The sequence below is a fragment of the Camelus ferus genome, chromosome 30, assembly GCF_009834535.1.
Source record: "Camelus ferus isolate YT-003-E chromosome 30, BCGSAC_Cfer_1.0, whole genome shotgun sequence".
In the NCBI taxonomy this organism is placed as follows: Eukaryota; Metazoa; Chordata; class Mammalia; order Artiodactyla; family Camelidae; genus Camelus; species Camelus ferus.
In genome coordinates this window covers 4,420,563-4,448,535 of record NC_045725.1, presented here as the reverse complement: position 1 = coordinate 4,448,535, position 27,973 = coordinate 4,420,563, and the positions used below count along the sequence as shown (strand labels likewise).

The 27,973-nt window shown below is 50.4% G+C and overlaps 1 protein-coding gene and 1 long non-coding RNA gene across 7 annotated transcripts; one reads left to right on the top strand and one right to left on the bottom strand.

Annotated features, from left to right (window-relative positions):
• Positions 1 to 937: 937 nt before the first annotated feature.
• Positions 938 to 19,808, bottom strand: DIPK1C (divergent protein kinase domain 1C). 5 transcript variants are annotated; one of them, XM_032470499.1, is made up of 5 exons: positions 19,602 to 19,808; positions 11,536 to 12,210; positions 7,600 to 7,764; positions 3,634 to 3,733; positions 3,141 to 3,513 (listed from the first exon to the last, which is right to left on the bottom strand). In XM_032470499.1, the coding sequence occupies exons 1-5, from the start codon at positions 19,806 to 19,808 to the stop codon at positions 3,269 to 3,271; spliced, it is 1,392 nt and encodes a 463-aa protein (XP_032326390.1). In that variant the 3' UTR covers positions 3,141 to 3,268. The 5 variants fall into 5 exon arrangements, with proteins under 5 accessions (XP_032326391.1, XP_032326390.1, XP_032326393.1 ...); XM_032470502.1 differs by having other exon boundaries at positions 3,141 to 3,279; XM_032470500.1 differs by lacking the exon at positions 3,634 to 3,733 and having other exon boundaries at positions 938 to 3,279.
• Positions 3,442 to 27,226, top strand: LOC116660621. Of its 2 annotated transcripts, XR_004316195.1 has the most exons (4): positions 3,442 to 3,560; positions 6,492 to 6,652; positions 21,535 to 21,612; positions 26,290 to 27,226. It is a non-coding gene; the product is annotated as an uncharacterized LOC116660621 (long non-coding RNA). The 2 variants fall into 2 exon arrangements; XR_004316194.1 differs by lacking the exons at positions 3,442 to 3,560; positions 6,492 to 6,652 and adding an exon at positions 19,959 to 21,420.
• Positions 27,227 to 27,973: the final 747 nt, after the last annotated feature.

Sequence of the window (27,973 nt, the reverse complement as noted above, 5' to 3'; positions counted from 1 at the left end):
TCAGAATTGCCTTTAAAAGCTTCATAGTTTGCCTTGCTAGAACTGAAAGCCCATAACATTAACACCCTCGGAATAGGACGCCCTGCAAGAAAGGACTCCGGAGGCCCCTCAACCTTTCTGCTGCTGCAGGTGTCAGGATTCTGTGACGCTCTCCCCCCAGGGAACCCCGCCCCCGCTGCCCACAGAGAGGCTGCTCCCCACTGGGCTGCCCCCCAGGTACCCCCCCCCCCGGTCTCTGCACAGCAGAGCAACCACAGGGCCCGGAGACCTAGTGGGACTTGAGGAAGGCCTGGCTTGCATGGGTTTCAGCCAAATATTTTCAGAGGAAATAGCAACATTAAAGACGCGGCTGGAGAAAAATTCAGGCAGGAATTTTTTTCTAGTGAGTCAAAGGCACTGATTAAAAGCACTAATTTCGAGAATTTTGTAGCTGTCTCAGAATTACTTGACTGCTTGTTAGACCTCTCCAGCTTCATCTCCCTGCCTTCAAAGGCCTGTCGGGAGGCTGGAGAGGATAAAAGGAAAAGTGATTAGAGAGAAGGAAAAGAGAGCAAGGAAGGAAGGTTTGAAGTGCTGAGAGTCTGCAGAAAGGAGCTTTGGGACGAATACACTGCCTTCCAGTCTGGGACACACTGTTACCACACATCTGAAGCACTACTGGTGGGCAGAACCCAGACCGCTCTTTCCAGCTCTCGGAAACTGAGTGTGGTGCCTTGGAGACAGGGTTTGAAGGAAGGTGGGGATCTGGCCAACCAGGTCCTCTCCAGATAGGCAGATATTTCTAGAACGCCCACAGGTGTGCCCTGCTCAGAAGAGAAACAGATGAGAAGGTCCAAGTGGCCCCGAGTTTCTCATCACCATCACTGGAAAACCAGATCGAACACCAGCGGTCTTCAGAAACGTGAGAGAGGAGACATGGTCCTGCTAAGAGGAAGGGAAGGAAAGCATCCGAGGGAAAACCCCTCTAGAGCCATTGAAAACGGTCATGAGTTTCTGGAGGTGTGTTTTTAAATGTGACAGCTGGTAAGTGTCCTGGAATCTGCTTGCCCCAGACCAGAGACTTCTTTCAGGGCACATCAAGCTTTGGCAACGAAGGTGCAGCGACAGAGGGTAAATGAGTTAGAATGATCTCAGTGGAGTTGCAGGAAATTGTTCTCAATAATCACACACTGAGCGAGTGACTGCATATTTTCTGTCCTTGCCATGAGTGAAGGGCATTTTCTGTGGACCCTGAGAAGGAGGGAGCAAGGAGCTGTTGGAGGGGGCGCTTCCCAACAAAACGGGACAAAACGGCACTTTCTCAGCTAAGACTGGGAGCTGAAGGTCAGGGCAGCCATGCTCTTAGATCATCAAGTCGGGAGGTGGGCAAAGAGGGGCTGGTGATGGCTGACTGAGACCCTGTTTTATGCCAGACTGGGTCCAGAGTGGCATTCTTCCCTCCAGGATTGTCTGGGGCTAATTCTTAACAGTAGTTACAGTACAAGTTGCCTTTGTGGAAGTTGTAATAGTGATCAAATCATAGTTGTAATCAGCTACACTTCTCAGTGCGTTTTCTGGGCCAGGCCTTACTCTTGACACACGAGAAAGTGTTCTTTCAGTCACAGGCTGAAAAGATGAGAGAAAAACTGGCTTCACGGAGTTAAAAAAATAGTAAGTAGAGATGCTGTGTATGCCTATGAAGGAATGCCTTTCCCAGCTCTGCTCTGGCCAGCTGCATAAAGGGCCACATCGGGAGACCCTGCTGGCCCCCACCCCTTTCTGCTCTGTCCTTGCTCTTCGGGGAGCCCCCTTCAGTGGCACTGACCAGAAGGGGATTGATTTAAATGGTTAAAGTGGATTAAAATGCACCGTATCTTGGAGGGAAACGTTTGCATCTGTGCTTTAATCCCCTGCCAAGTTCACAGACTCTTTTCACCTACTTTATCTCATTCAGCTCCCTGAAGAACATTTATATCACATTTGCAGATGAAACATGGAGGCAGCAGGTAATTTCCTCATCTAAAGTTACACAACTGCTTGGTGTGAGAACCAGAGCCCGACCCCCAGCTTCTGGCTCAGGTTAAGGAGCCTACCAGTAAGCACACGATCACTTCGATTGAAACGCCAGGCCAATTTGTGTGTCCTGACACAGAGCAATAAAATGGAACTGGAACTAAAGAGAGAAAAGGGTTTAAGGGAAAATCCACTCCTCCTGTGAAAACCTCTCCAGATGACAAGCTGCTTGGAACCACATAACAATGAAGAGCGGTTGTCTCTCAAAATGCTTTTCTCCAGAAAGTACTCTAACGCGCTGTTTCCTTGTTATCCAGAAATGTGCTGACCGGTCAGCTTGCATTTGCCAAAGCAGCTGTAATTTCCAGTAAGTGTGTGCCTTTCCATAAATCGACTGTGTAAATGTTTGATTTGTGTACTTGTCATGTTAATACATTTTGATAATCAGAACTGACCATCTGTCCTGACGCCTGCTTGGGAAGTACAGCGCAAACCACTCTGCTCCCCCGCAGGCATCGGAGCAAGCGGACCTGCCGGAGAGCGCTTCTGGGAGCGTCCACGCACCGAGGCCTCCGTGGAGACCTGTGGGGATTTTATTGTATTCGACTCCAAAGAAAGAGCCTCGTCTTGGCCGGCTAGGCACGCGGCCCCAGTGGGGAAAGCCCCTCGGCCCGCCCGGAAGCGATCCCCCCACACCCACCTGCTCACGCACGTGCTCACGTCGGCACGCACGGCCACCCCGGACAACTCTCGCGGTAGTGTGCACACTCACATTCGTGCACACGCACACATGCACTTTTTAATGCGGTAAGACTCGCAGGAATCGGCGGGGGCCCGCGTGCTCCCTCCCCGCACGCACTGCGGCTGCGCAGAGCGGTGCCGAACGGCCCAGGCCCTGCGACCCAAAGCAGCCTGCGGACGCCCTGCCCCGTGTCTCTGTCCCGGGGGTGACGGTTGGCGCCGGGCGACCTGCGCTCCACCCGCACAGCCTCTCAGAGGCCCTTCCTGCACGGTGGGCACGGCTCCTCTCACCAGGAGCTGGCGTCTCCGGGGTGAGCACCTTAGGGGCCAGAGTGGCTATTTGTCCTTCTCCTGCAGCTCCCGCAGCGCGGCCTGGAGGAGGCGCCGAAGCTTCGAGAACACGCCGCGGGGCGCGCGTCCCTGGGGGTCCCCCGGGGCCGCGCACTCCTGCACCGCAGCCCGCAGCTGCCGCCCAAGCGGGAGGGAGACGCCGGGGCTCCTGAGAGGCGAGGAGAACCAGTGGCGGAAGATCTTGTCACAGATGACCTGGGGGAGAGGGGTTACACGTCAGTTCAGGCCGGAGGGTCGCCCTGGGAGCTTCCCCGACCTCCCTCACTCCGCCCCTCCAAGGGGGCCCCTGGAGGTCGCCAGTCTCCGAGAAGTACCCGCCCCCCTGGCCCCTGAGCCACCCAGCACAGGCTCGGCGAGGGGGAGGCCGCCTCCCGGGAGGTGGACAGCGCCTTTTCCAGCCTCCGAGCTGTTGGGAACGGACTGAATACGCTGTTGAAGAGAAAAAGGAGCAGAAAGTCACAGGCAGGAACTGCTGGGTGAGGAGTGGGCCCTGGCAGGTCTGAGGCAGCCAGCCCCGCTGTCATGCACTCCTGAGGTCGGGTTTCTTACCCAGAGGTTGGTGACGGTGACAGTGATCACCAGCTGACACGGGGTGTCCTGAGGGCCAGAGGACACGTTGGTGTGAGTGAGATGGGACTTTGAGGCCCAACTGAAAAAAAGTAAATGGGAAAGGAAAGGCTGCTCCTTTAAGGAGCCTTTGGACTGTTTCATTTTAGGAGAAGTGAAAATTAAGCCACTATCTCACAGCCTTCAATTCTCATTGGGTATGAAATTCACTCATGCTGAAGAGCTCTTTAAATTCCCAATTCAATCATGCTGTCTGTTTTACAGTCTCCTCTCTCGTGGGAGGGCTGGACTGAGAGCTGCATACTTAATGTTTTTCTACACCACACTTTGTATTAGATTCACTTAACAAGTGCCTCATTGTTACAGAGCTCCTGTTTCATAGAGGCAAATAACTTTAACTTCTGTTTCCCAACCCCTGCAAGGACAAAGATTCTATTAAAAAACATATTATTTCTTTTTTGAGTTGATAATACATTTTCAGGTGCAAACACTGAAAATGTCCAAAAAGACAGACTGTAATCTTAGTCTCCATTCCCACTCCTGACAGCCAAACACTCAGCCTCTGTGTCTGATAGGCAACCACTTACTTCCTTGAATATCCTTCTGGAGAGGTTATACATACGCATGCATTTCCTTTTTCTTCACTTTCCTTGGATAGGAGTGTATTACACACCTGTTCCTAGAGCTTCCATTCCCATTTAACCAAATATCAGGGTGAGCCTTCAAGCCTTATAAGGATACTCTCTCTGTTTTAATGGCTGAACCTCAAATGTGTGGCTGTGTCAAATTATTGAGCTAGTTCCCTATTGACAGAAATTTAGGTTGTTCACTAACTTTTGCTATTATGAAAACTGCTGCAATAAGTACCTTGCAGGTAGGACATTTTAATTTTGCATGTGAATAAGTTTCTGGAAATGAAATTTTTGGGCCGGATTATGTGCATTTTTTGTTTTGATAGATATTGCCAGATTAACCCTATAAAAGTCGTACCAAGTTACACTCTCACAGCAGCCTAGGACAAGAATGCTTGTTTCCCCCGTGCCTCACCAACACGTGTTGTCTTTCTTTTTTGCCAACTGGTAAATGAAAGTGGTTTAATTTGTCTTCTTCTTAATCAGTCAGGTTGAAAATGTTTATGCTTCCTTTCCAGTGAATGGTCAAAATGATGTTCTTGCCCACATTTCCATAGGATTGTTGGCCCTTTTTTTCATATTGATTTCTAAATGCCCTTTGTGTATTAAGGATATTAGCCCCTTGCTTAGGTTGGTTTCCTGGGGAGCAGGCTGTAAGATGGAGGTTTGCATGCTGGGATTTACGAAGGTGCGTTCTCAGGAACCATCTTTCCACAGAACTGAGGGAGGAGGGAGAAGGTAGACTTCTGGTTCTGGGGTGACCTACTGAGCTGTTCCTTATAGAGGCCCAGGGGCCAGACTTTGAATATGCCTCTGCACCCACTGACCAGTCAGTAGACACGGCCCCTGGGATGTGGGGTAACCATGGTGAAGAACCTGTGGTGGGCCGAGGACCATCCTGGGGGGCACGTTAGCCTCGGCACCCGGGGACTAAGGGCGGAGTCCGGCCCCTACTCTCCCGGCCTGCAAGAGCAACGGCGAATATTTTGCCAGCTTTCTCTTTTACCTTTTACGTTTCCTCGTGTGTCTTGTAATTTTGTCTTGTTTTTGCCACGTGGATATTTTAAAGATGGTTAACCCTGTCAGTTCTTCCTCTTACACCCTCTGAGCTTTGTTCTGTACTTAGAAAGGCCTTCCGAACTCTAGGAAAATATTTTAAATTCTCCTAGGTTTTTTTCTGGAACATTTAGGATTTCATGTTTTAGGTGTCAGTATCTGAGCCATCTGGAATTTAGTCTGACATAAGGCTTGAGACAGGAGTTAATTCGATCATTTGTTGTTCCCAAACGTTACAACACTGCTCACTGTACAACCCAGCTGCCTTCCCATGGCCCCAGAGGCTGTGTTTATCACACACTAAATGCCTATGTGTCATTCAGTCTATTTCTGCAATTAAAAAAAATTATATTCCTTTGATCTGTCCACCAACTGATACAGGGCAGGGATTTTTTCTTCTGAGTAAAAGTTTAAGTTAGAAAAGTAATACATACCACTGTAGAAAATTTTGTAAATATAGGAAAAAATGAAGGAAATACAAATTATCTGTAATCCTATGGTCCATAAATAATTGCTTTTGATGTTTTGGTATCTTTTTTTTTTTTCCAGTCACATACTATTTACCAAAATGAGACCATGTGGTAAATACTGATTTGTAACCTGCATTTTTTTTATTTAATGAATGCTTCGTATTTTTTCATATCCTTAAAACCTAATTTCATCTCCAGGTCTTCAAAGGCAATAGTGATCAAATATGTGCACAAATGAGATTGCTTGACTAAAAGAGAGTGAATATTTGTAACAGTCATGTACCCTCCCGAGAGAGAGAATTTAACAATCATGTTAACAATATACTCTTATCTATTTCCCTGAAGCCTCACCTGCTGATTAAATAGCATTTTAACAACTATTCCCAATAGTTGAAAGTAAAAAAATCATGATCACTGGGTTTTCATTTGCACGTAGTGAGATTAAATATTTTCCAGGTTCTCTGGCCCTTTGCACTCCATCTCCCGTGTATTTGTTACATGTTCTCTAGCCAGTTTTGTGTGTGTCCCTCTTGCCTCTTCACAGCTCTATAAGAGCCCTTTCTGTATTAAGGATATACCCTTAGTCTCCCATTATGTGCACAGGGCACATGTTAGTGTTCCCACTTTGTGGGGTGAGGTCACAGGTGGCTGACACTGCAGTGAAAACATCTTGTTCCCACAGCTGAAGAAGAACAATCTCGCTGCAGACCCACCGACGGAGCGAGTCCACGTTACATTAAAGAGGCTGCGCTGGAGAGGCTCCCGCTGGGCTTCCGCCCCAGGGCTCTGCCCTGCCGAGTCCAGGACCGCCAGGTTAACTACAAGTTGTCCAGGTCTCCCCAGGTCAGTCCTTCTACTGGGTGACGTGGCTCCAGGCTCTAAGTCCGTGTCACCAGGTCTGCATCGGGGTCGTATTGGCCTTACGGGTTGGAGGAGTGTAAGGATGAACAGACTGCAGAGGAGGTGAGACTGGGGAGTGGACTGGATAGGAGAATAAAAAAGTAGGAAAGTTGAGGCTAGAGCATAGATCAGTGGCGGTGGAGGTGAGCCCAGCTTCCCTGCCAGGACGTCTTCCTGGTCTTAATCAACACCTATGAGCCGGGCTCACCTGCACCCACCTGAGAGCCGGAGCGAGGGCCGGGAGTGGACATCTGCCCAGAGAAGGGAGACGTCTTCCCACGGCTGGGGGCTTTAGCCCTGCATCTGGGTCTCCCTGACTCTGACCAGATCTGAGAGCCTGGACCCAGTACGGGTTCCTCTTTATTCCTGGTCTCCTGGACGTGGGACACACGCTCTTTCTCCCTCTGTTAACCCCTGCTGGCCTAACGCCTTGCCTGTTGGGACTGGGGTGTGTGCCCAGCCTCTCAGGTTCGGCTTGCACTGTTTCCAGTCTTATCCTTGGTGGGTCAGCCTCTGGATGCTCATTCTGTGTGTGTGTGCGTGTGTGTGTGCGTGTGTGTAGATGCAGAAATCAGACCCAGAGGGAACAGCAACCCGAGCCCCCATGGCTGCGGGGAGCCCAGTGATGGCTATGCTGGGAGCACCACCCATCAGGCCTGTGGCGTTCCTTGACCAGCAACTCCTGGGGTAGACAACAAAGAACACATGACCCCCCACCTCCCACCATCCTGCTCTTACTGACCACACCAAGCCTAGGTGGTGTGGAAAGGGCGATGACCTTCGGCTCCGTCACCCAGATGCCACGGCTTGGTGACCAGAGGCACCCAGAGAGAACAGGGTCCCCCCACAGAGGGAACAGGGTCCCCAGCCCCGGAGGCAGCACCGCTCACCTGCAAGTTGCTGTTGGCTCTCTGGGCTCCACACCTGTGGACTCGGAGGTCACACTTTGAAAAACAGTCAAAGAAATTGCAGTCTTCATCTCCTGTGCAATTCTGTTCGAGAATTTCCCTCATTTTAGGTTCAAAAAAGGCCATGTCCACATCAATAGCCACTGCCTGTAACGGGAACAGCACACAGGTATCAAGAGGACCCCCGGGGGGCTCAGCACAGAGGGAGCCCGTGTAGCGGGCCTGTTCCTGTTGGCAGATGCTGGTGTCACAGGCCTCGGGGGGCACAGAACTCTGCTGGCCGGGGGAGGAGCCAGGCCGTTCTGGGGACACGTAAGCCACTGGCACAGATTATACTGCAAGGATTTAACTGCAGAAAGGACCTGTGCTGTCATTAGTGAAAGCCTAGAATTTGGAACTAGTACCACTTTTCATCTTTAAAAGTTTTCCCAGATTTAAAAGTTGAATCTCTGAAATAATCTTAAAAAAGGAATTGACTCTCCGTCCATTGCTTTCTCACTTGGTTTCTGACATTCAAGTCTCAGGAATATAAAAGCTGTGAGACGCAGACAGTCTACCCCTGTGGATAGAAGCAACAAAATAAAACTGCATTCCAGGGGCAGGTAGAGGATATGATGGTAAAAATGGGGTGGCCGGTGCCTGCGCTGTCTAGTTATGGCCCGTGACCTGAGTCAGCTGGCCTCCAACGGACAGGGACAAGTGGCAGAGCCAAAGTTCTCAAATGAGGGTTGATACATTTGGACCCTGATCCAACAGCTTCAGAAACTAAGTCACACTATCAGCATGAAAATCTGATGACCCCCTGGAATTTCACACTTATCTTCCTGGCTTCAGACCAGGTAGGCTTCAAAACCAGTAAAAGAATAACATCTAAATTATGCAGATTTTCCTCCACCACCTGAATTAAAAAAAAAAAAAAAAGATGAGCTCAAACCCGAGAAAACCTGGACTCTGCCCAAACCAAGCAGTGTATAGCTGCGAGGTATTAAAGAGCTGTTCGAAGACTTGATGAATCTGATGGAGTCTGTGGCGTTTCACAAGCCTTCACAGGTCGGCCTGTGGTAGCATCGCAAAAAGGGGTTCATTTTCTCCTCAGTTCTCTGCAGAGGCACATCCCAGGTGGCAGTTTGTTTTCCCTTCAGAATTGACGCCAGAAGGCAGTTTGTTGGGGATTATTCAGCACAAGAGAGGAGGGAAAATAATTTATTTCCAAATATATGGAGAATAATGACACGAAAGAACAGGGAACGTGTCCCCGTTTGAGAGCTTTGCCTAATGACTAGTTCAGGCACCACAAACAAATGATCATTTTAATCAGTTTTTCTCTCTCATTATTTAGCCAAAAGAAATACCTCATTTCTTGATTTATACTGGTTAATACACTAAACGTGTTAGGCTATGCTAATGAGTCTATTGTCTTTTGTAATTTATTTGGGGGCTCCAAGGTCCTCCTCTTCTTTTGCTGGCTCCTGGCCATCTCCTCAGCTTCCCTGGGCCCCACAGTGGAATTCCAGCCTCCTGATATTTCTTTCTTCCATCTCTGATTGGTCCTTTCTTATCTCCCAGGAAGAGCCAGATAAATTTTTTAATTTTTAGTGTATGGTGCAGAATGGATTACAGCTGCTGTGAGCATAACTCAATGCACTAAAATAAGAACAGTGACGAAATGAACAGAAAAGCCTGCATGAGTTTCTTAGGGAACATCCGGAGAATTGTAACATTCTTCCTGCACAAAATTACCTAATTGCATCGTCTTCAGAATTCATCCTGGCATCAGACGAGAAAGGAATGACGAGGATTATTTTGTTCTCCCCTGGAAAGTGTGCCTCTCAAGTAGAAACCACACCATCTGTTTGAAAAGAGCCCTCAGAAGGGAGGGTGTTTTCCTAGTTTGTTTGCAACCACCGGACAAATTCTCAGACTTGCAAGGGTGACCCTAACCCTAACCCTAACCCTAACCCTGGAGACAGTGGGTGACTGCAGTCATCAGTCCTCCCCTGTCATCTGAAGGACACGCCCTCCTTCCACCTGGGCAACACTACAACAGGGGCCAAAGTGGGGACCCACCTGCTGGTCCCTTAGCTGCTAGCTCTGCTGGTTCTCATGCTGAACGCACGGCAGAATCACCTGGAGGGCTTGCCTTTAAAACACAGATGGCCACATCACATCCCAGAGTTTCAGACTCAGTAGTGGAGTCAGAGAATTTGCGTTTCTAACATGTTCCCTGGTGATGCTGGGACCACTGGTTTTCACCTAAAAGTTGTAAAATCAGAGGTAAAATTCACATTGTGGACCTCCGCATCTGTAAGGAAGGTCAGTAATGCCAGGCTGGGCAAAGGGGGCTCTGCTGTCCTCCCCTCCCTGTCCTCATCCGAGCGAGTGCTGGGGCGGAGGTGAGGCCCCGAGGGCCCCTGCACCATTGCCCGCAGCAGTCGGGGTTGGTCAGAGCGCAGCTGCAGTTTCACTGAACGAATGTTCAGTGGTGAGCAAGGTGCTGGAAGGCACGTGTTGGGGGCCACACAAGCCAGTCTTCTTGCTCACCAAGCAGGGGAGCCTTCGCCAGGATCTCGGCTCTAAGAAATACGCTGAATGAGTCTGGGGTCCCTCCCACTCACAGCTCCTCTGGTGGGGTCTCATGGTGCTCAGGGTATCGCAGACGGGGCTGAGCACCTGCAGAACTCATGGCAACATGTGGCCCCTCCTGGAACTTCCCAGAACCTTCTGGAACTTCCCAGAACCTCTCAGCTACTTCCCTTCCACACTTGGAGCCACCCCCAGCCTGTCCGCCCCTTGGGCCAGCCAGGACGGGGCATTAGGACAAAGCACTTCGGCCAGGATGCTGCAGCGCCCTTCATGGCAACAGAGACACGCTTGGAGAGCGATTCACACTGGGGGCAAATTTAGCTCCCGAGACTTCCGGCTCTTTGAGGAGAGCATCACTGTGCTGCCTGCTGTGGAAGTGCTTAGCTGGCAGTAATGCTACCTTCCTTTTCTCCCTTTATGTTTTTATCTGTGATGAAGAACATTGTTTGGCTGTGAGCCAGGCCCATAATGACCAGCCCACCGAGGTGGCCGGAGTTAAGCTGGCCTGGCCATTCACCTGCAGCAGGAGTAGTGACCCAGGCAAGGACGCCTGTGTTGGGACACCTAGATCACTATAGTGTTAATCTGACGCTGATTACCTGAGCTGAGTTTACCTGAGCTGAGGGGGACCTGGGAGGTGATTATCTTTTAATGAAGCATTGAAGTTCCTCCTGCTTCTCTACCTTGGGTAGTTCTTTGTGCACCTGCACTGCCTGGAGTGGGATATAAAATTCATCTGCCCTCTGCAGAGCAGATCAGAGGCTGCTCTGTCCATGCGGGCAGGTGTGCCTCTTGTGGAAGGCACCAGAACTCCAGCTGTCCCTCTAGAAGTCTTACCCGCAGAAGAGAAGCCAACTGGCATCTCTCCAGGAAGAAAGTATTAGAAAAAGCTGCATCATCCCAGAGCACGGGCAGTGTGAAAACGGTCCCCCTAGTGGGTCCCCGAACGCCATCCTTCCTCATCATCCTCTGAGTCTCCTCATCTCCTGAAGATTGTTTTCTGCACAAAGCAAGAACTTGTTTTCAAATGGCTCTAAGAAGCTGCTAAGCTGCTTGGAGAAACCAGAACAGCCCTTGAGGAGGACAGACCTTGCCTCCCACTGTCGGCAGCTTTCGTCACAATTCCTGGCCCTGGGGTGTCAAGGGAGTATGTTCTTGAAATTCTCTTGTCCACACCCGAAAGGTTTGGCAGGTCGGCGTGGTGCGGGCTGGCAGGCTGCATCACTTGCAGTGGTTTCCCAGGATTTCAGAAACCCTCCCGTTTACCATTTGATTCGCCCTCCCCAAGGTTCTGTCCTCCCCGTGATAAACACCCTCCCCACCAGGGGCACTCACCGTGAAGTCGCTCCTGATGGCAAAGTTTTCGGGTTTGATGTCACAGAGGTGCAGGCGGTGGGAGAAGTCGTGGTCGAAGTGGGCGACCATGTCCAGGAAGCTGAGCGCCATCCCGCTGACCGCGCGGGCCCGGCTGCGGTCCCCGCGGGGCGCCCCGTCCAGGGGGAAGAGGGCCCAGTGGTGGGGGCTGCCGGCCGCCAGGTGCTCCACGGCGTAGAAGTGGCCGCAGGAGCCCAGCACGGGCGGCGTGTGCGGGCTGAGGCCCCGCAGCAGGCTGAGCAGGACGAACTCCTCCTGCTGGAGCAGCGCCCACAGGCTGGCCAGCTGGCCCCGCCGCCGGGGTCCCCGCCGCCCCAGCCCCAGCGGCGCCAGGCTGCCGTTGGCCAGCTCCAGGCCCAGCGCGCTCCTGACCTCGCCAGCCGCCAGCAGGAGCAGCTCGGCCTCCGGGAAGTCCTGGCCGCCGTCGTCGGGCTGGCCGTCTAGGAGGCCGAGTGGCGGGAAGCTGGAGAAGGCCTCCTCCTCGGACTTGAGGACCACGGGCTGGCCGCGCCAGTCGGCCTGCAGCACCTTCTTGCCCCGCTCGAAGTACAGGCAGCGCCGGTACAGCAGCTTCCCCGCCACGCACAGGTCCTCACAGAGGTCCCCCACCAGCGCGCCGCCGCGGTAGTCCCGGCACTGGAAGGGAGGGGACAGCCGGTCACACAGCGGGCCTTTGCGCCCCAGACCGCTCCTGGCAGCTCTTGAGAACCCTCGAGAGTCTGAACCAGGGGTCAGAGAGCAATTAGGGAGTGAAAGACTGGAGAGAGTGTCTCCTGGTGGTTCCATTTCCCCAACAGGCCCAGGACAAGTTAGGAAGCGTGTCTCCCACTGTCCAGCTGGGTGATGCCAGCAAAGGCCGTGTGCATCTGGGTTTCAGTGTCCTGGACTGTCAGGGAAAGGACTGGGCCCTTGGTTCTCAAGTCTCGGCCCCACATCAAGGTCACCTGGAGAGCTTTTCACCTGCAGCCAAAAACAGCTCAGCCAGATCTCAGGAGGTGGGGCCTCGGAGACCCCAGGAATGACCCTTCCCGTAGGACTGCTCCCTCAGCCGGTTGTTTTCTCAATGGGAAGAGGTGTGGCTGTAAGGCCAGCAGGCTGTGGGAGGGGTCAAGAGGATCCACTGCGGGAAACATGAGTTAGGACACACCTGGTGGCTGGTGGTGTCGGCAGGACTGGGAGGGGAAGCCCGGGGGATGCCTTTTGGAAGAGGAGCCCTGTGGGGTACGTTCCAGAAGTGGAGGGTGTGTTGGGTGCCTGGCCGTGGGGAGGAAGCACTCAGGGACCCTCAGATGGAATTTCTCCTCAACTTCAGAGCTCGTCAGCCCTCCTGCCACGTGGGGCACCTAGTGACATCCCCACCCACCCCCACACGACAAACATTCCTCCCAGGAAGTTGTCCAGCTAGGCCCTGCCCCTCTGACCGGCTAGAGGGGGCGTAGGAGAGGCTGGTGCAACACCGATTGAGAGGAAAGACTATTATTTCTTTCTCTTTCTTTTTTTATCTATTCCAGGAAACCTAGACCCATTTTTACAAGGGTTTGAGCATATTTTCTAAGTCCACCTGTTTTCCTGCACAAATGCATCTTCCTTCCATGTGGGCAAATGCAGGTCAGGTGTGTAATTACACGCCGCCCAGACTCTCTGGTGGCTCCATGTTGCTCAGCTCTATTAACCCCACGTAGATTGTACACAGATCCTTCAAGGCAGAAAATATACCTCCAGTGCCTGGATATATGAATAATTACAAAATCCAGAACACTCTGAAAACTGCAAGTTTTTCATGGCTCGTGGGGTCAAGCCTAACTGAAAAGATGTGAGGCTGTTTATAGTCTGAATATATTTGACCTGTGATTTTGCATATTCTTTGCTGCAGAATCATTAGTTGTATTTGTTTAATTTCTTTGGTTACTGGTGCTGCCTCATACACAAAATGTAAGGTGTACTTATGTTGCATATTATCCAACACCCAAAAAAGTGTGAATTCCAAAACAGACCTGGCCCTAGAGCATTAGATAAGGGATCGTGGATCTTTAGAAATACTCTCAGCCAGCTGTCCAAAGCATATGACCAAAGTGCTGATTAAAAAAGATACACTCCCAGTTCTTAGAACAAGTATCTGGATTTTAGGGACCATTTTAGGCAGTAACTGGACAACAGCCTGGAAGACCCAAGCCAAGCCATCTGCCCTGGCCCCTCGGCTTCCTGCTGAGGGGCTCCTGCACGCGGCTTCCCTTTGCCGGCGGTGTTAGGTCTCGGTGCATCGTATTGGGATGTGAGGGTGTCATGCTTGCCAAACTCAAAGATGCAAGGGATGGAGACCTGTAGATAGAGTCTTGGACCTTTATCTGCTCCTGGAGCTTGGGAAGCCACCCTGTTTGCCCGGGGCTGGTTTTTTTGTCTTTGGAAAACAAACAGCCTTGATACAGCTGTATTAATAAGCACCCACGAAACTGTTTTAAATATGCTCATTGCTGTATTCATCCTGCAGTTTAACGTAACACAATTTTGGTCAAGTGCCCTCCTTTTACTTTTCATCCTAGCACCTCTTTCCAGGGCTTTGGGTCATGAAATGAAGAGGATCAGGACCCTCTAAGTTACCCTCTTTGTTTGGAATTGCTTCCAAATCGCCCTTGTAAGAAAGCAGCGCTGGTTCAGGCCCCTCTGAGACCTGCTTCAGGATGATCTTAGCCGTAAGGTGGGGATGAAAGGGTTAAGTGGTCAAAAGACCCAAGAATGAAAAGATGTGAATGACAGATAATACGGGGTGTTCATTTTACTTGTTGCACTTTTCTTCTACTTTATCTGGTATTTACAGAGTTTCACATCTCTGTAATAAACCTGATAAGCAAAGGCAACGTTTTTCCTTGAGTGCCTTATAAAGCCCCCAAACCCCTTACATCTGATAATATAAGGTTTAATTCAAATTCAAAATGGTTTAATTCAATTCCATAATCGTTTTTAGAGCACTGTCAAATTTGTAGTTTAATCAAAGATGCTTTTGTACGAAGGACAGAACGGCACTGAGCAAGAAAGGAAATCGGGTGATAGATCCGAGTTTGGTAGGACGAGGTGGCTCCTGCCGTGCTGGGCGAAAGGGAGAGGAGGCTGTGGGGAAGGTGGACATGGGTGTGGATCTTGGCCCGGCCACCGCACCCAGAGCGGGGAGCATGGAGGGTATCAGCTGTGACTGCCTGGGGCCTTCACGCTGCTCATCTGGAACTGCGGCCAAAATTATCCCTGTCCTGTGAGCTCAGACACCCGCTCCACTCCCCCAGGATGGCATTGGCCATGGACAAGCTACTTCGGCCACGCCGGCCACCTTCGCGTTAACACCACCGCTTTCCCAGCTCAGCCCAGCAGTGCGTGAACTGAGCCACGATCCAGCTACAGGTGATGGGCTCAGGAGTCACAGAGCGAGGTAGCTGCCTTCCAAACTCCTACATGACAGTGGAGTAGGAACAAGAAAGGAGCACAGCCAGGCTCGGCTCTAGGGCAGACTGGGTTTGCCTCCGTGTGTTGTGTTTCCAACATGATGATGACACTGTGTCACAGGAGACCTGTGAAGGTCAACCAAGGTCACCTGTGCAGAGGACCTGGTGGTCTCTGTGAATGCTAGTCCCTCCCACCCTGCCCAGCCCTGGTCACTAGAGGGCTCCCTCCCCCCAGGAGGCTTCTTCCTGCAGAGATGCGTCCCAGCTCAATTTTGGAAGACAAACTGTGGGCCACCTAGCGGACCAGGAGGGAGAGGGCAGGGAATGACCTGCACAGGGGCCCGTGGTTGCAAAGTTGCTTGTGGGTTCAGAGAGCCAGACACAGTCTAGAGTATTGGAGAGCAAGTTTGGAGCTGACACCAGGGTGGGAGGGGCTGGGGTGTCCTGCCAAAAACTCCGCTTGCCATGTCTCCACCTGCAAGGTTCAGATCCACACTGAGGCAAAGTATACATGAGACTAGTTATTACAGAGCTGCTCTGTCATCCTCCTTCACGAAGAAGTGTTTTGGGCCTATCAGTTCCTACTCTTCTTATTCGGAATGTAAAATTCGTCCACTGTGGCTGCTCTGGTTACCAGTGTCCTGTGAGTGAGTCTGCAGGGTCTTTTTGCATCTCTGTGCCTGCCACACTCAGAGAAAGACTTAGCTCAGCATTTAAAAAACAGTCAATTTAAAGGACCAATGACAAGTTTACAAGCTAATTAAAAATTATCATCATGTTAGAGACAATAGTGAAATTATTTTATTGGCAGTATGTCCTATTAAGGTAGCTAATTTTTTTAACTCAGTAGAAGTGGGTTATTTACTTAAACTCCATTTAAAAAATCACTTTTCTCTGAATATGAGGAGGCCCTAACTGCCAGCTTGAAGACAGATACATTTCTGTACCCAAGTGCATGTGCATACAAAATCCAGTGGTATCAGATTTTAAGATAAACTGGGGGGGAAAAAACAAGTTAAAATCTCATTGTAGTTAACTGGCATTTTTTAAATTAACGAAATTCACAGCAGATTCCTGTTTCTTATAGCTTGTGTGCAAACTACAAACATGCATCCCCAGTAGTCCCAGTTCCTGTAGGAAGCGCTCTTAGAACCTCTCCAATTGTATCGCGGTTCTCAGGCAAAAACAAAACCTGTCCCCTCTAGTCTGGGAAACCGGTGACAGGGTCTCAGAGGTCATGCCTGGAGGCTGGGTTTTCTTTTGTGTGCTTGTTTTTGTTTTTAAGGAGCATTAAGTTCTTGTGTGGTTAGTAGCATGTCTCACCACAGAATTCCTTTGCGGACTCTCAGAGCAATTAGCCAGCCCACTGTGCAGCCCTGCCTGACCCCCGGACAGCTTAGAAGACACACATGACAAACATGGCCAGAGCGCTCGGGAAAGCAGAGTCACCCTCTGCGACAGAGTCCTTCTGGGGGTGTGCCCTGCGTGTCCCACCCGGCCTTGGCTTCCTCTCAGAGCAAAGGAAGATAAGCCTGCCCTAGTGAAAAGAAATCCCTGATGTTAGTGACTAAATTAAATCACATCAAGACCTAACTAGTCTCTGGAGAACAGAGTCTGCGGGAATCTTTCTGAGATGCTTTGGAAGTGATATGCTGTGCTGAAAACTTAGTTTTCAATATTGGAGAAGCCAGTTACTGTCATGGGGTCTCTCCTCTCCGAGTCACATCCTGGCTCCTGACACAGTAGCTGTGTGAATTGGGACAAGTGACTCCACCTCTCTGGGCTCGGTTTCACCATCTGTGAAATGGGGAGAGTGAAAGCAGATCCCTCCCAGAGGCTGCTGAGGGGATGAAACAGTACACATAAACCTACTTAGCTCGGAGCCTGCCAGGGTGAGCATCGGCGGGGCCCCGCCGTGAGGTGCGCTGTCTGCAGGACCCGGCTTATAAATTATCAAGCACAGGGCAGGGGGATATAGCTCAGTGGTAGAACGCGTGCTTATGCTTCCTGGTTCAATCCCTTTGCCTCCGTTTAAGAAAATTGGAAAGTAAAGTAATTAATTATCAAGCCCAGCACAACGCTCACCAACCTGGCACAGCCTCCTGACCCGGTGCACTGGGAAAGCAGGGTTCTAGGAACCTTACGGAGGTGTCTTGATTATGGGATGTGCTGAAGAGCCATGATGAACAGGAGGGCTGCCGTCTGCCTAGAAAATTCCAAATCTGGGAGACCCAGGGCTCAACTCTGGAGCCATTCCAGCTGGCTCTTCTCTCTTTCCCTCTTGAGTGTGGAGGGTGGTGGGCTCCCTCCGGAGGTGGGGTGAGGCCCGGGGAGGGCACCAGCACACCTCCCAGCTCATAAGCAGCCCCTCAGCTTCCTCCACAGACCCCGGCACGCCAGCAATGCCACCTGCCTGGTGGGAGGGCACAGAGGGTCCCCACGACTCCCCGGGCTCCGCCTGACGGAAAGGGGCTCCCCCGGGCTCAGCTGCAGCTATTTCTTCAGTGCTGGTGTTCAGAGTGAAAGCTAATGAGCGTCTGGAGGCCAGTCAGAAAAATAACAGCCAGTTTTATTACAAAGGATAAAAGCCAGGCAGAATGAATTGAAAGTGCTTGGGGAGCCGGGAGACAGAGGCTCGATTCAGTCCTGGGAGGCCACAGTGCCAGCCTCGGCATGGTGGCCTGGGCCCAGCAGAGTCTGGGATGTGGAGACCGGGGTCCTATTCAAACCTCGGTCTCGTCTGCAGTGTCCTGGGTGAAAGGAGCTGGGTGGGGCTCCCATGAGCAAATCCAGATGGAGAAGGGAGAGAGTCAGGTCCTGAACGTGGCGTGAGAAACAGCAGCCTGAAACAGGGCCTCCAAATATGCTCCCACCAGCATCAGGTCACTGAGACCATGGCAGGTGAACTTCAGGGGGATAGACAGATGTGGTATTTCAAATCTGTCTTTTGGCCACAGGAAAGAATGAGAGTCTTCAAAGGCAGAACCTGTCTCTTCAGCTTGATGTCAGACTAAAAACAACCCCTTAGGGCTGCCACTGGAGAGATTTTGGCAAAGCCCCCAAACAGAATTGGTTTTAATTTTATGAGCTGGGATGCTGGGAAAGTTATGATTAGCAATTACTTAAGTTACACTAGGCTATTTAATTTCCATTAGGCCTTCTCTCGCTTAGCCAAAGGTAAAGAGATGAAACATAGTGTTTGTTTTTTATTTTAATCTAAAAGACTATCATATTATTTTTGTAAATGGGTGTTCCATCCTCTCCAAACTATTATTTTTTTTTACTATAATTAGTCAATCAGTCTCCCCAAAACGGGGGGGAATGTCTCTATCAGCGAATGGAACTTCTAGATGAGCTATTGAGATCAGTGTGCTCTTGAAGCTTACAGAAAACTTGACAGACCTTCATTGTGACTGAACAGATAGATTGACAGACAGATGACAGGTGATTGGTTATTGGCGGGATGGAGGGAATTGACTAGGATCTCATCAACGTTGATGAGATCAATTCACGAGGACGCGTCAGACTCGGGGAAAATAATTTGGTTTAGCTTGTCCATTTCACCTCATTTCTTTAGTTTTTCCAATCTCACTTCAAAAAATAGCGATTTACATGAAAGCCTTTATGCTACCATAAAACCTGCAATCTCAAAAGGCGCACCCATACAAAAGCAATTGGACTTAAAACTTCCCATGCGTTTCTTGAAGATTTCTTAGAAAATAGATCACTTTTCACACGAAATGCTTAGGGGCACTATTTTAGGACGTGAATAATCACTTAATCAATGTAAGAACTAGTTGGCACTACCTTCAATTTTCTTGGCCTTTCTGCTAGGGGTTCCTACTTTTATTCAAGTCTCTAAATGCGCATCAGCTTCCGAACCAAACAGAGAGACTAAGGAGCTGCTAACGTTTGGAATCAACTAATGCGCATCTGGGGCCCAGGGCGCGCAGCAGCCTGCAGGCTGCATTTCTGTCTCTCCCTAGTTGCCGGACCCAGCTAGGGAGCCTATTAGGAGACTGCAGTCAGAACCCCAGGCCGGGGCACCGCTGGGGTCCGAGCCGCCTCCCAAGCGGTCCGCTCGCCTGAGCGCGCTCTGCCTTGGGTCCTACGGACGCGCCTGGGAGAGCTGCTGCCTTGGCGGGGGGGGGGGGGGGCGGGGGGGGCGGCAAAGGCCCTACTAGCCGTCTGCATGGGGCTCGGTGAGGTGCAGCCCAGGCTGGAATCACAGAACAGCGGCGGGTCGAGACGGGGACGCCAGGGGCAGAGGCGTGGTCCCCACCGGCCCCCATCCCTCACCAGCAGACTCGGAGCAGACCCGCAAACTTTTGTTAGGAGCTCAGGCTCGCGGGCGGCGGAAGGGCAGTGGGGCAGAAAGGTTATCTTGGGACGAGGGGCCAGTTTTGGCAAATGGGGAAGGACACCCCCGCGCCCCCACAGAGGACTCCCGGGCAGAGTCCCATGCTGGAAACCGGATGGTGCGCGCCGAGCACTCCCTGCCGGGCGTCCGGACCCCCCACCGTGGGTGCCACGGCCGCCCCCGAGTCCCCGGCCCCCAGGGCGCGCGGCGCGGGGCAGTGAGGCGGCGGGACCTACCAGCGCGGCCAGGATGCGCCGGCTCTTCTCGTCGGTGCAGCGCTCGGAGAGGACGCCCGGGTGCGCGCGGAGCAGAAGCGCGGCCGCCAGCACCCAGCCCGCGGTCCACGCGGCGCAGGCCAGCAGCGCGCCCCGCCCGCACCGCCCGCACCGCCCGCGCAGCCCGCACCGCCCGGGCCGGCCCCGCGAGCCCGCTGCCCGTGCCATGTCCAGCCCGCCGCGCCCCGCGCCCTGCGCTCGCGTCTGGGCTCCGCGGCTCGGCGGGGGAGGGGACGTGGGGGAGAGGCCGCGCGAGGGGAGGGGAGGGAGGGGAGGCCCCCGGGTCGCGGGCGGGCGCCTGGCCCGCCCCGGGGGTGGGGTGCGGTGTTGGGAGGCCAAAACCCGTGCCCGTCCGAGCACCCGGGGGGCAGGGGGTGTCCGCGCGCCGGACGTCCTGCTCTACCCGTCGCACCCCGCCACTGTTTTCACTTTTTCTTTTTTTGCACCTTTTTCTCAAGACCAGCTCCCCTCTTGAACAGAATCCGCATAGATTCAAGCTCCCCCCCGGTTTAGACTCCCAGCTCCTCTGTCGACACACCTTTGATTCAGACAAGCTCTCGCCCCTTCTCAGGGCTGCTGCTCAGTGCCCCGCACTCTTGTCTTTTTACAAACCGCCCCCACCCACCCTGCGATCGCTGGTTGCTCTCGGCTGCAGCTCTGTGCCCCCGCCCGCATCTACCTCTCCACTAGACTCTTGCCTCCTCCCGGTCGGCCCCTGCTGGGGTCTCCTCCAGGCACTCGCCGGGTGAGATCCCGAGTCGGGGGTCCGGGACAGTCTGGGAATGTCTTGGCGACGCCCGCCCACCTTTCCCAGGCAGCTCCTCCATCCAACCACCCTCGCCCAGGCTGCCAGAACCTTTGGGCATCCTTTCCAACGGGGTAGGGGGAATCCCTGCAGTCTTTAAACGTTTTCCTTACCCCTGGCGAGGAGAAAGTGTTCACTGAATGTATCTGAATCTCTGTTTATGTGTATTTGTAACATCATCTGGGGAGCATGCTTCAACACTCAGTCGCCGTGGTAATATAAAATAGGCAGGAGCCCCCGCCAACAGAGCTGTCCCTGGTTCTTGCCAGCCTTCCCCCACCCCACCCCACCCCCTCTGCTCTCCACTCCCTGAAAGCATCTATGTCTCCCCTAAAGAGAGAGTCCTGGGCAGGTGGTGCGCTGGGAGGTGAACTGTCACAGCTGACGGCCTCTAAAAGCTGCCCCGCCCCAGAGGCTCCTGCATTCGCTCAACAAAAGCTTATTATTCAGCCAGCCCATCCCGGATCACCCTACCTGACCGCCCTGCTCCTGAGTTTCATATATTTTCTCCCCCAGTGCCAGGATAATAGGAATTACCCTCCCCCTGATTAAGGATCCTGTAATTATCCCTGAGGAACTGGCTTCTTAACTTAGTCTATTCTGCAACTTGCTGGTTCAACTTTTAAGTTTCATGGCCCAGTGGCGGAAGTCTCCAGGAATTATGACACATCAAATTAACAAATGGTCAGCCCTGAGGAACACTTTGGGTGCAATGCAACTCTTCCCTAACGCAGTGGACACTTGGGATTTGGGGGTCGCTGCATTGTTAGTAATAGTGCCTGTTGGAGTTCCCTCCATTTGACCAGTTCTCCTGACTCCCCACGCCCGCCAGGGCACACCCAAATAGAAGCAGAGTGTGGCAGGATTTCCCTAGGCTGGCTGTAGCGAAACTCCGTAGTCTCCTTTCAAAATTGTTGTGGAGCAAAGAAGGCATCCTAGGACTCAGCTTTAAAATCTTGACTTGATGGTGTAAAGGTGATTCCCTTTCCTAACAGTTTTATTTGGGGTGGGAGTGGGGGTGGGGTGGATGGCAGGGACAGGAGGAGAAATGAGACAAAGAAGTGTTAACACTTACCCTTTAAAACCTAGGATCAAAAACCACGGAGGGAGGGAGCAGAACATGAGATCAAAATTAACATCAGGATCTGCAAGACAAGTTTTACTTTGGTAAGTTTTAGAAATACATTATTAATCACACTTCCTTGGGCACTTTATAAAGAAAAGTATGCAGAAGAAAAGAAAATGATAACCCCACAATAACGCAATCCTTTAAACATTCAGCATTGTTTTTTCAGCTGAAATGTAGTTGGCATACATCATCATTGCTTTAATACAGAAGTTATGTACTCTCTAGAGCCAAAGCAAAACATTTGGGATACAGAACCTATGCCGGGCTGCCACCCTGTTGTGCAGTTTGCACACTGCACAAATCTGCGGAGGGTGGATGGGGCTGAAGTCCTTCAGAGTTCAGGCCACCAGGCCCTTTCCCTGGGAGCCCCATCGGACCCGACCTGTCTAATGGGGACTTTCCTGGGGGATCTACATGAAGGTGCCTTATAGGTCAGCTGTACCCTTGGTACAAGATACTCCCCTAGAGCAGCAAACAACTAAACAAATAATTACATTAACGATAAAATGTGAAGCTTTGACTTAAGGAACTGGGAAAGACGAGTTTGGTCTCATCATTTGGGAGCGCCCGCTTGTGACTAAGAATGACTGACGGCCTCGGCAGGGGGTGGCAGGGCCTGCAGGTCAGGATTAGGGTACCTGCAGAGCTGGGGGCGTGGCTTGGCCCAGCACAGGCTTCACTTCAAGTTGATTTGAATAATCTGACTCCTTAAAAAAAAAACTATGAAATCCAAGAACTGCTTTCCCCCAGTCCCTCACCCAAACTATGAAAACCGAAGTCATAATATTAGAAGTGGCTGAGTACCGCGATCCTGCCCGGCATGTTCTGTTCGCAGGGAAATTCTCAAGGTAGTTTTCCTTTGTCTTGAAGGAGATGGAAATTGGGTTCAGTACAATCACAAGGGACAAAAAGACCTGTGAGATGGAGAAAACAAACTCATGGTTACCAGTGAGGGAAGGAGGTGGGAAGGTATAAATTGGGAGTTTGGGTTTTGGAGAGACTAACTACTACATATAAAATAAACAAGTTTCTACTGTAGAGCACAGGGAACTATATTCCATATCTTGCAGTAACTTATAATGAAAAAGAATATGAAAAGGAATATATGTATGTACATGTATGACTGATACATGATGCTGTGCACCAGAAATTGACACAATACTGTAAACTGACTATACTTCAATTAAAAGAAAAACAACAACAAAAAAAAAGACCTGTGAGCAGCGACTGGGGTTCCAGAGTCCAGGCCCAGGGACGTGTGTTCACACTCAGACACACCCACTGCAACCAAGCAGAGGGAGCACACTCTGTAAGCAGGGTCTGTCTAACTGAGCACGTAGACCACACTGCCTTTATTCACTTATTCCTTCCATTAGACCAGAGGCTCCTTGAGGGTAAGGGCTGTGTCTCATTTCTGTTGTAACCAGCACCTAATCTGGCCCCTGATTCAAAGGAGGTCCTTAAAGATTTGCTAAAGAAAAGAGTGGAACCTGTATCCTAGCTTTCTGTCTGAAAGATCAGAAAACTTTGAGCATCCTGTGGAATTTTTCTTGAGACAGTGCTTTTAACATGCGAATATTTCCTTGTGATTTCCTGAGGCTAAGTGAAGCAGTCCAGACTCATCTCGGGGCTCGGGATATGCTTGAACATAAATCCTCTGGGTTCTGAACTCATCTTTTGACAGTTGGACTTGTCACTGAGAACAGAATTTGAATATTTTGCTTATTGGCCTTTACTAGAAGAAAACGTAAAATTCTATAGCTTTGACTCGGATTATACTAGACAAAGAGGTTTATCAGTGCTTAATTCTACACGTTTCTATGAGTTTATAAAAGTATTTTTCTTCCTCTAAGGGCTTTGAAACAACAGATATACCCATGTTTATACAGTACTTGATATGTTCCATTACTGGCTCACACAATTCTCCCAGCAACCTGGTGGGTGGACTGAGTGCATGTTGTCATCTGCTGCTTCACAGGAAAGAGTATTGGCTTTTTTAACCCTTATTTTATCTTTTTTCTTTATTTTTTAATTTTTTTGTGTTTTTTTCCGGCTTTATTGAGATATAACTGACACGTAAAATTGTAAAAGTTTAAGGTTTACAGTGTGGCTATTTCATGGCACGTATATATTGCAAAATGATTACTACAGTAAGGTTAAACATCTTTCGATTAACAAAATTACCATTCTGTTGTTGTTATAGTAAGAACATTCAACATTTACTCTCTTAGCAACTTTCAAGGATGCAATATAGTGTTGTTAACTATAATCATTCTGTACATTAGATCCCCAGAATTTACTCATCTGAAGCTGGAAGTCTGTACTATAAGTATATATATTCTTTTTCATTATAGGTTAATATAAGATATTGAATATAGTTTCTTGTGCCAAACAGTAGAACCTTGATGTTTATCTATTTTATATATAGTGATGTGTATCTGCTAATCCCAAACTCCTAATTTAGCACCCCCTACACACATACACACTCTCCCCTTTGGTAACTAAGTTTATTGTCTGTGTCTGAGTCTCTTTCAGATTTGTAAATAAGTTCATTTGCATCATTTATTTAGATTCCGTATGTAAGTGATGTCATGTGATATTTGTCTTTCTCACTTAGAATGGCAGTCTCCAGGTCCATCCATGTTGCTGCAAATGGCATTATTTCATTCTCTTTTATGGCTGGGTAGTATTCTGTCATATAAATATACCACAACTTCTTTATCCAGTCATCTGTTGATGGACATTTAGGTTGTTTCCATGTCTTGGCTCTTGTAAATAGCCCTGATATGAACATTGGGTGCATGGATCCTTTTGAATTAGAGTTTTCTCTGGATATATGCGGTAATGGCCTTTTTAAGTAGGATCTGTTCGTGGGAGGAACAAGGTGAGAGGCCGACTCACCTGCTTCTAGGAGTGATGTTCTAATTCCTGTTTCAGTGTTGGAATTGCCCACTTTAGGAGCGGATAAAGTGTTCTATACATGTCACAATCATTTATTGAAGTATCCTGCCTCAGGCCAAGAAAGTTTCAAATATTTATCAGCTTTACGGGTCATTTGCAAAATGACAATCAAAACAAGATTCTAGCTCATGCTTAGCTTTGCTTGGATCTCTGTTTCCCCTTCCCAGCAAGGGCAACCACATTTGCACAAGGGCGAACGCTCAGGAACGGGGAGGCCGCCTTTCGCCTTTCAGAAGGGGGTGCATTCCTGATCACCTGTGTAGTTAAGGGGTGAGGGAGGATAAGCCTGAAGAAAATGAGAGACAGCCAAGCTTCCCTCCTTACTCGAGAAACCTCTGCCCACCCCTGCACGTCCCACACTTCAGAGAGCTCAGCTGCACCATCCTTGGGGGTTCACTTTATCCACATATTTACCTTGCTTTCCTTCAAAATGAGATCAGCCGCATTTTAAAATGAGAGTTTTGTTTTGGAAAAGAAGGAGAAGTTACTTCACTGTCTGAACCAGCCTCGGGGTGGAGTGGGGGATCTGGGTGCAGGTCTCACTGGGAGTCCTTTGCAGCCAGAGTCCGGGGACTCAAGACATGAGGAGACAGGAGCTTAGAATTGTTAGGGGGAAGAAAAAACCAAGTGGGGCTTCTCTCACAGTTTTGCCTGAAGTCCCAGAATCACGCAGTTCATAAAGCTCAATCACTGCTCTACGCTGGTTCAGGAGAATTCCTGAAGGATGCGGGCAAAGATGTAGTGTTGGGGCTTTCTTTACAGCGCGCTATGTGACAGCGACAAGCTGGAAGCAACCTAAAGGTGTGCGCTGGGGGTTGGTCTGGTAGCCCTTAGTCATCTTCTGGCGGAAAAATGTATGCTGTCATCAAAGATGGTGCCATGAAGTCGGTGTGGGTAGGTGTTACAGGAGAAGATGTCCTTTTTCCTGGCCCTGCCCATTTCCTTCTCCCCGCACACCCCACGTTTTCTTAGGGAATCACACCATCTCATGCTCAGTCCCTGTGGTTTGTCCCGAAATGCAGGGGGGTGAGTTTGTAAGAAAGCCCACCGAGGAGGGCGAATCTCCCCACCACAGGGTCGGCCGAGGGCCCCCGGCCAACGAGTGGCAGGGAACTGTGTTCTGGGGCTTTGTTGGAGCCATTGGGAAGGAGGCTTTGTCCCGCTGAGGATGCCAGACTCTGAGGATGCGGGGCCGGCCGGGGGCCACCACGGGGTGGGGTTGGGGGGAGAATCAGCTGGAGAATAAGGTCAACCACGAGGAGGGAGGGGAAGGAGGGGCAAGACTCACCAGGACTTCATGTGAGCCTCTGACCTTTCCATCCCCCAGTGGACAGACCCCCTTTGTGGATAAAGCCAATTTGGGTTGGGTCTCTGACGTTTACAGTGAGCACAGTCCTGGTCAGTACAGACATTCGTGACGCGTCACTGAGTGAAAAGGCAGATTTCAAAACGTTATGTCCCATCTGAGTTTTTCTAAGCACACCGTGCACTTATTTACACACAAAACCTATGGAAAGAGGCATCAAGACGTTTATCGCGTTACCCCTAGTGGAGGGGTGGCAGGCGATTTTTATCTTGTTCTCTTTACGTATGTAAGTTTCTAATTTTATTTAAGACAAGCACGCATTATTTACGTAATGAAAAAGCTTTTTTTAAATGAAGTATAGTTGATTTACGAAGTGGTGTCACTTTCTGGTGCACAACAAAGTGATTCAGTTACACCTGTGTATTCTTTCTCATATTCTTTGAAAAAGCATTTTTCCTTAAAGAGAGAAATTACCGGAAGAGAAGCAGACACGAGACCTCTGGTGTCAGCGGCTTCTAGTCTCAAGAGTGGCTGTGGTGCTGGTCGCCGGAGAGATGCCGTCTGGGCCCGCTCTGTCAGGGCTGGGTCGTCCCCTGTGACCTCCCGGCCTTGCTCACCTTGCTGGCAGGAGTTCATTCACTTATTCGCTCTCCGAGCACCGCCCCCCCTCGGTGAGAGCACACCCTCCGCCACACGGACTCTCTGCAGAACGGGCTATGACATCTCTGCTCCTCTCTGTTCCCTCCTGCTGCCCGTGACCGCCCCCCAGGCACCCTTCTAAAGGGCAGGTCTGAGGCTGCTGTTGCCAAACCTCTGTGGGTCCCCGGACCCCCTGTTGGGCCCTGCATGACCAGCGTGGGAGCCACAGTGGTGGAGGGTCTGTGGGCCAAGCCCTAGGATTATATAGTTTCTCCTCTCTTTCATCCTTGTCATCTTTCAGGAGCCAGAGAAAACCTCTCACCCCCCTGCCCAGAAACTCGGGAATGGCCCTTGCCCCTCCCTCCTTGTGCCTGTAAGACGAGGGGCCTCAGCTTCCTCCTGGCTAAGGGCAGGCGGCCTCCGGGATCAGAGCCCCTTCACACCCGAGCTTCTCAGACTGCGGGGGTGTTGGCTTCATGATTTGTTAACAGATTTACGGAAGCATAATTCACATACCGTAAAATTTCCTCATTTTATGTATGCAATTCAGTGATTTTTAGTAAATTTAGAGTTGTGGGACGGTCACCACCATCCGGTTTGGGAACATTTCTATCACCCCAGAAGGACCTCTCCAGCCCATTAGAATTTGCTCCCTATTCCCACCCCCAGCCTCGGGCAACTGCTAACCCGTCTTTATAGCTTTGCTTTTTTCTGGGCATTTCGTAGAAATAAAATCATACAATAGGCATGTTTTGTGTCTGGCTTCTTTCACTCAATCTAATGTTTTTGAGGTTCATCCACATGGTAAGAGTGTCACTCCTTCATTCCTTTTGTTTTACTGGATGGTACTCCTCTGTATGGTTAAGTCACGTATTGTTTATCCACTCATCAGTTGGTGAACATTTGGGTTGTTTCCACTTTTTGGTGTTACAAACTTTCCTGTACATGTCTTTATGCGAACATATGTTTTTATTTTTATTGACTTCTGAGCAATGAAATTGCTGGGTCTTCTATTTTTTACTTCTAGCTGAAGAAATTGCCAAACTCTTCCGAAGTGGTTGCATCATTTTACATCCCATCAGTCATGTGCCAGGGTTCCAGTTTCTCCGCATCCTTGCCAACACTCATGATATTGGTTATAGTGGATCTAAAGTGGCGTTTCAGCTTGATTTCCTCGTGAAGAGACGTCATTTTATTTTCAATGGCCAGAAGTGGCCCCACAATTTATGTGATCATTCTTTCTTGTCCTGCAGTGAGGTCCTTTTATGACAGAACCACACTTCAGGACTTTTAGGGCAGCTCGTTGTCCTCACATCTTAGAGCACCAGTGATGCTGCTTAACGTCGGTGAGCTGAAGGCCTGTAGGCACCCAGCATGGTTCCCTGCGCTGCCCTGAGTGTAAGATTCTGGAACCACCCACTGCGTCTTCTCTGTGCTGTTTTGCTGGTGCCTTTGCTGTGAGTTGAAGTTGGCCAGAAATCTCTGTACAAAAG

Excerpts from the sequence above, each read along its gene's own strand:
- DIPK1C (XM_032470498.1), bottom strand. The coding sequence starts at position 19,808 with ATGGCACGGGCAGCGGGCTCGCGGGGCCGGCCCGGGCGGTGCGGGCTG. Across the intron at positions 7,765-11,535 it reads CCATCAGGAGCGACTTCACG|GCAGTGGCTATTGATGTGGA; the intron begins GTGAGTGCCCCT and ends TTCCCGTTACAG. Across the intron at positions 6,791-7,599 it reads GAGCCAACAGCAACTTGCAG|TCCACTCCCCAGTCTCACCT; the intron begins GTGAGCGGTGCT and ends TCTCCTATCCAG.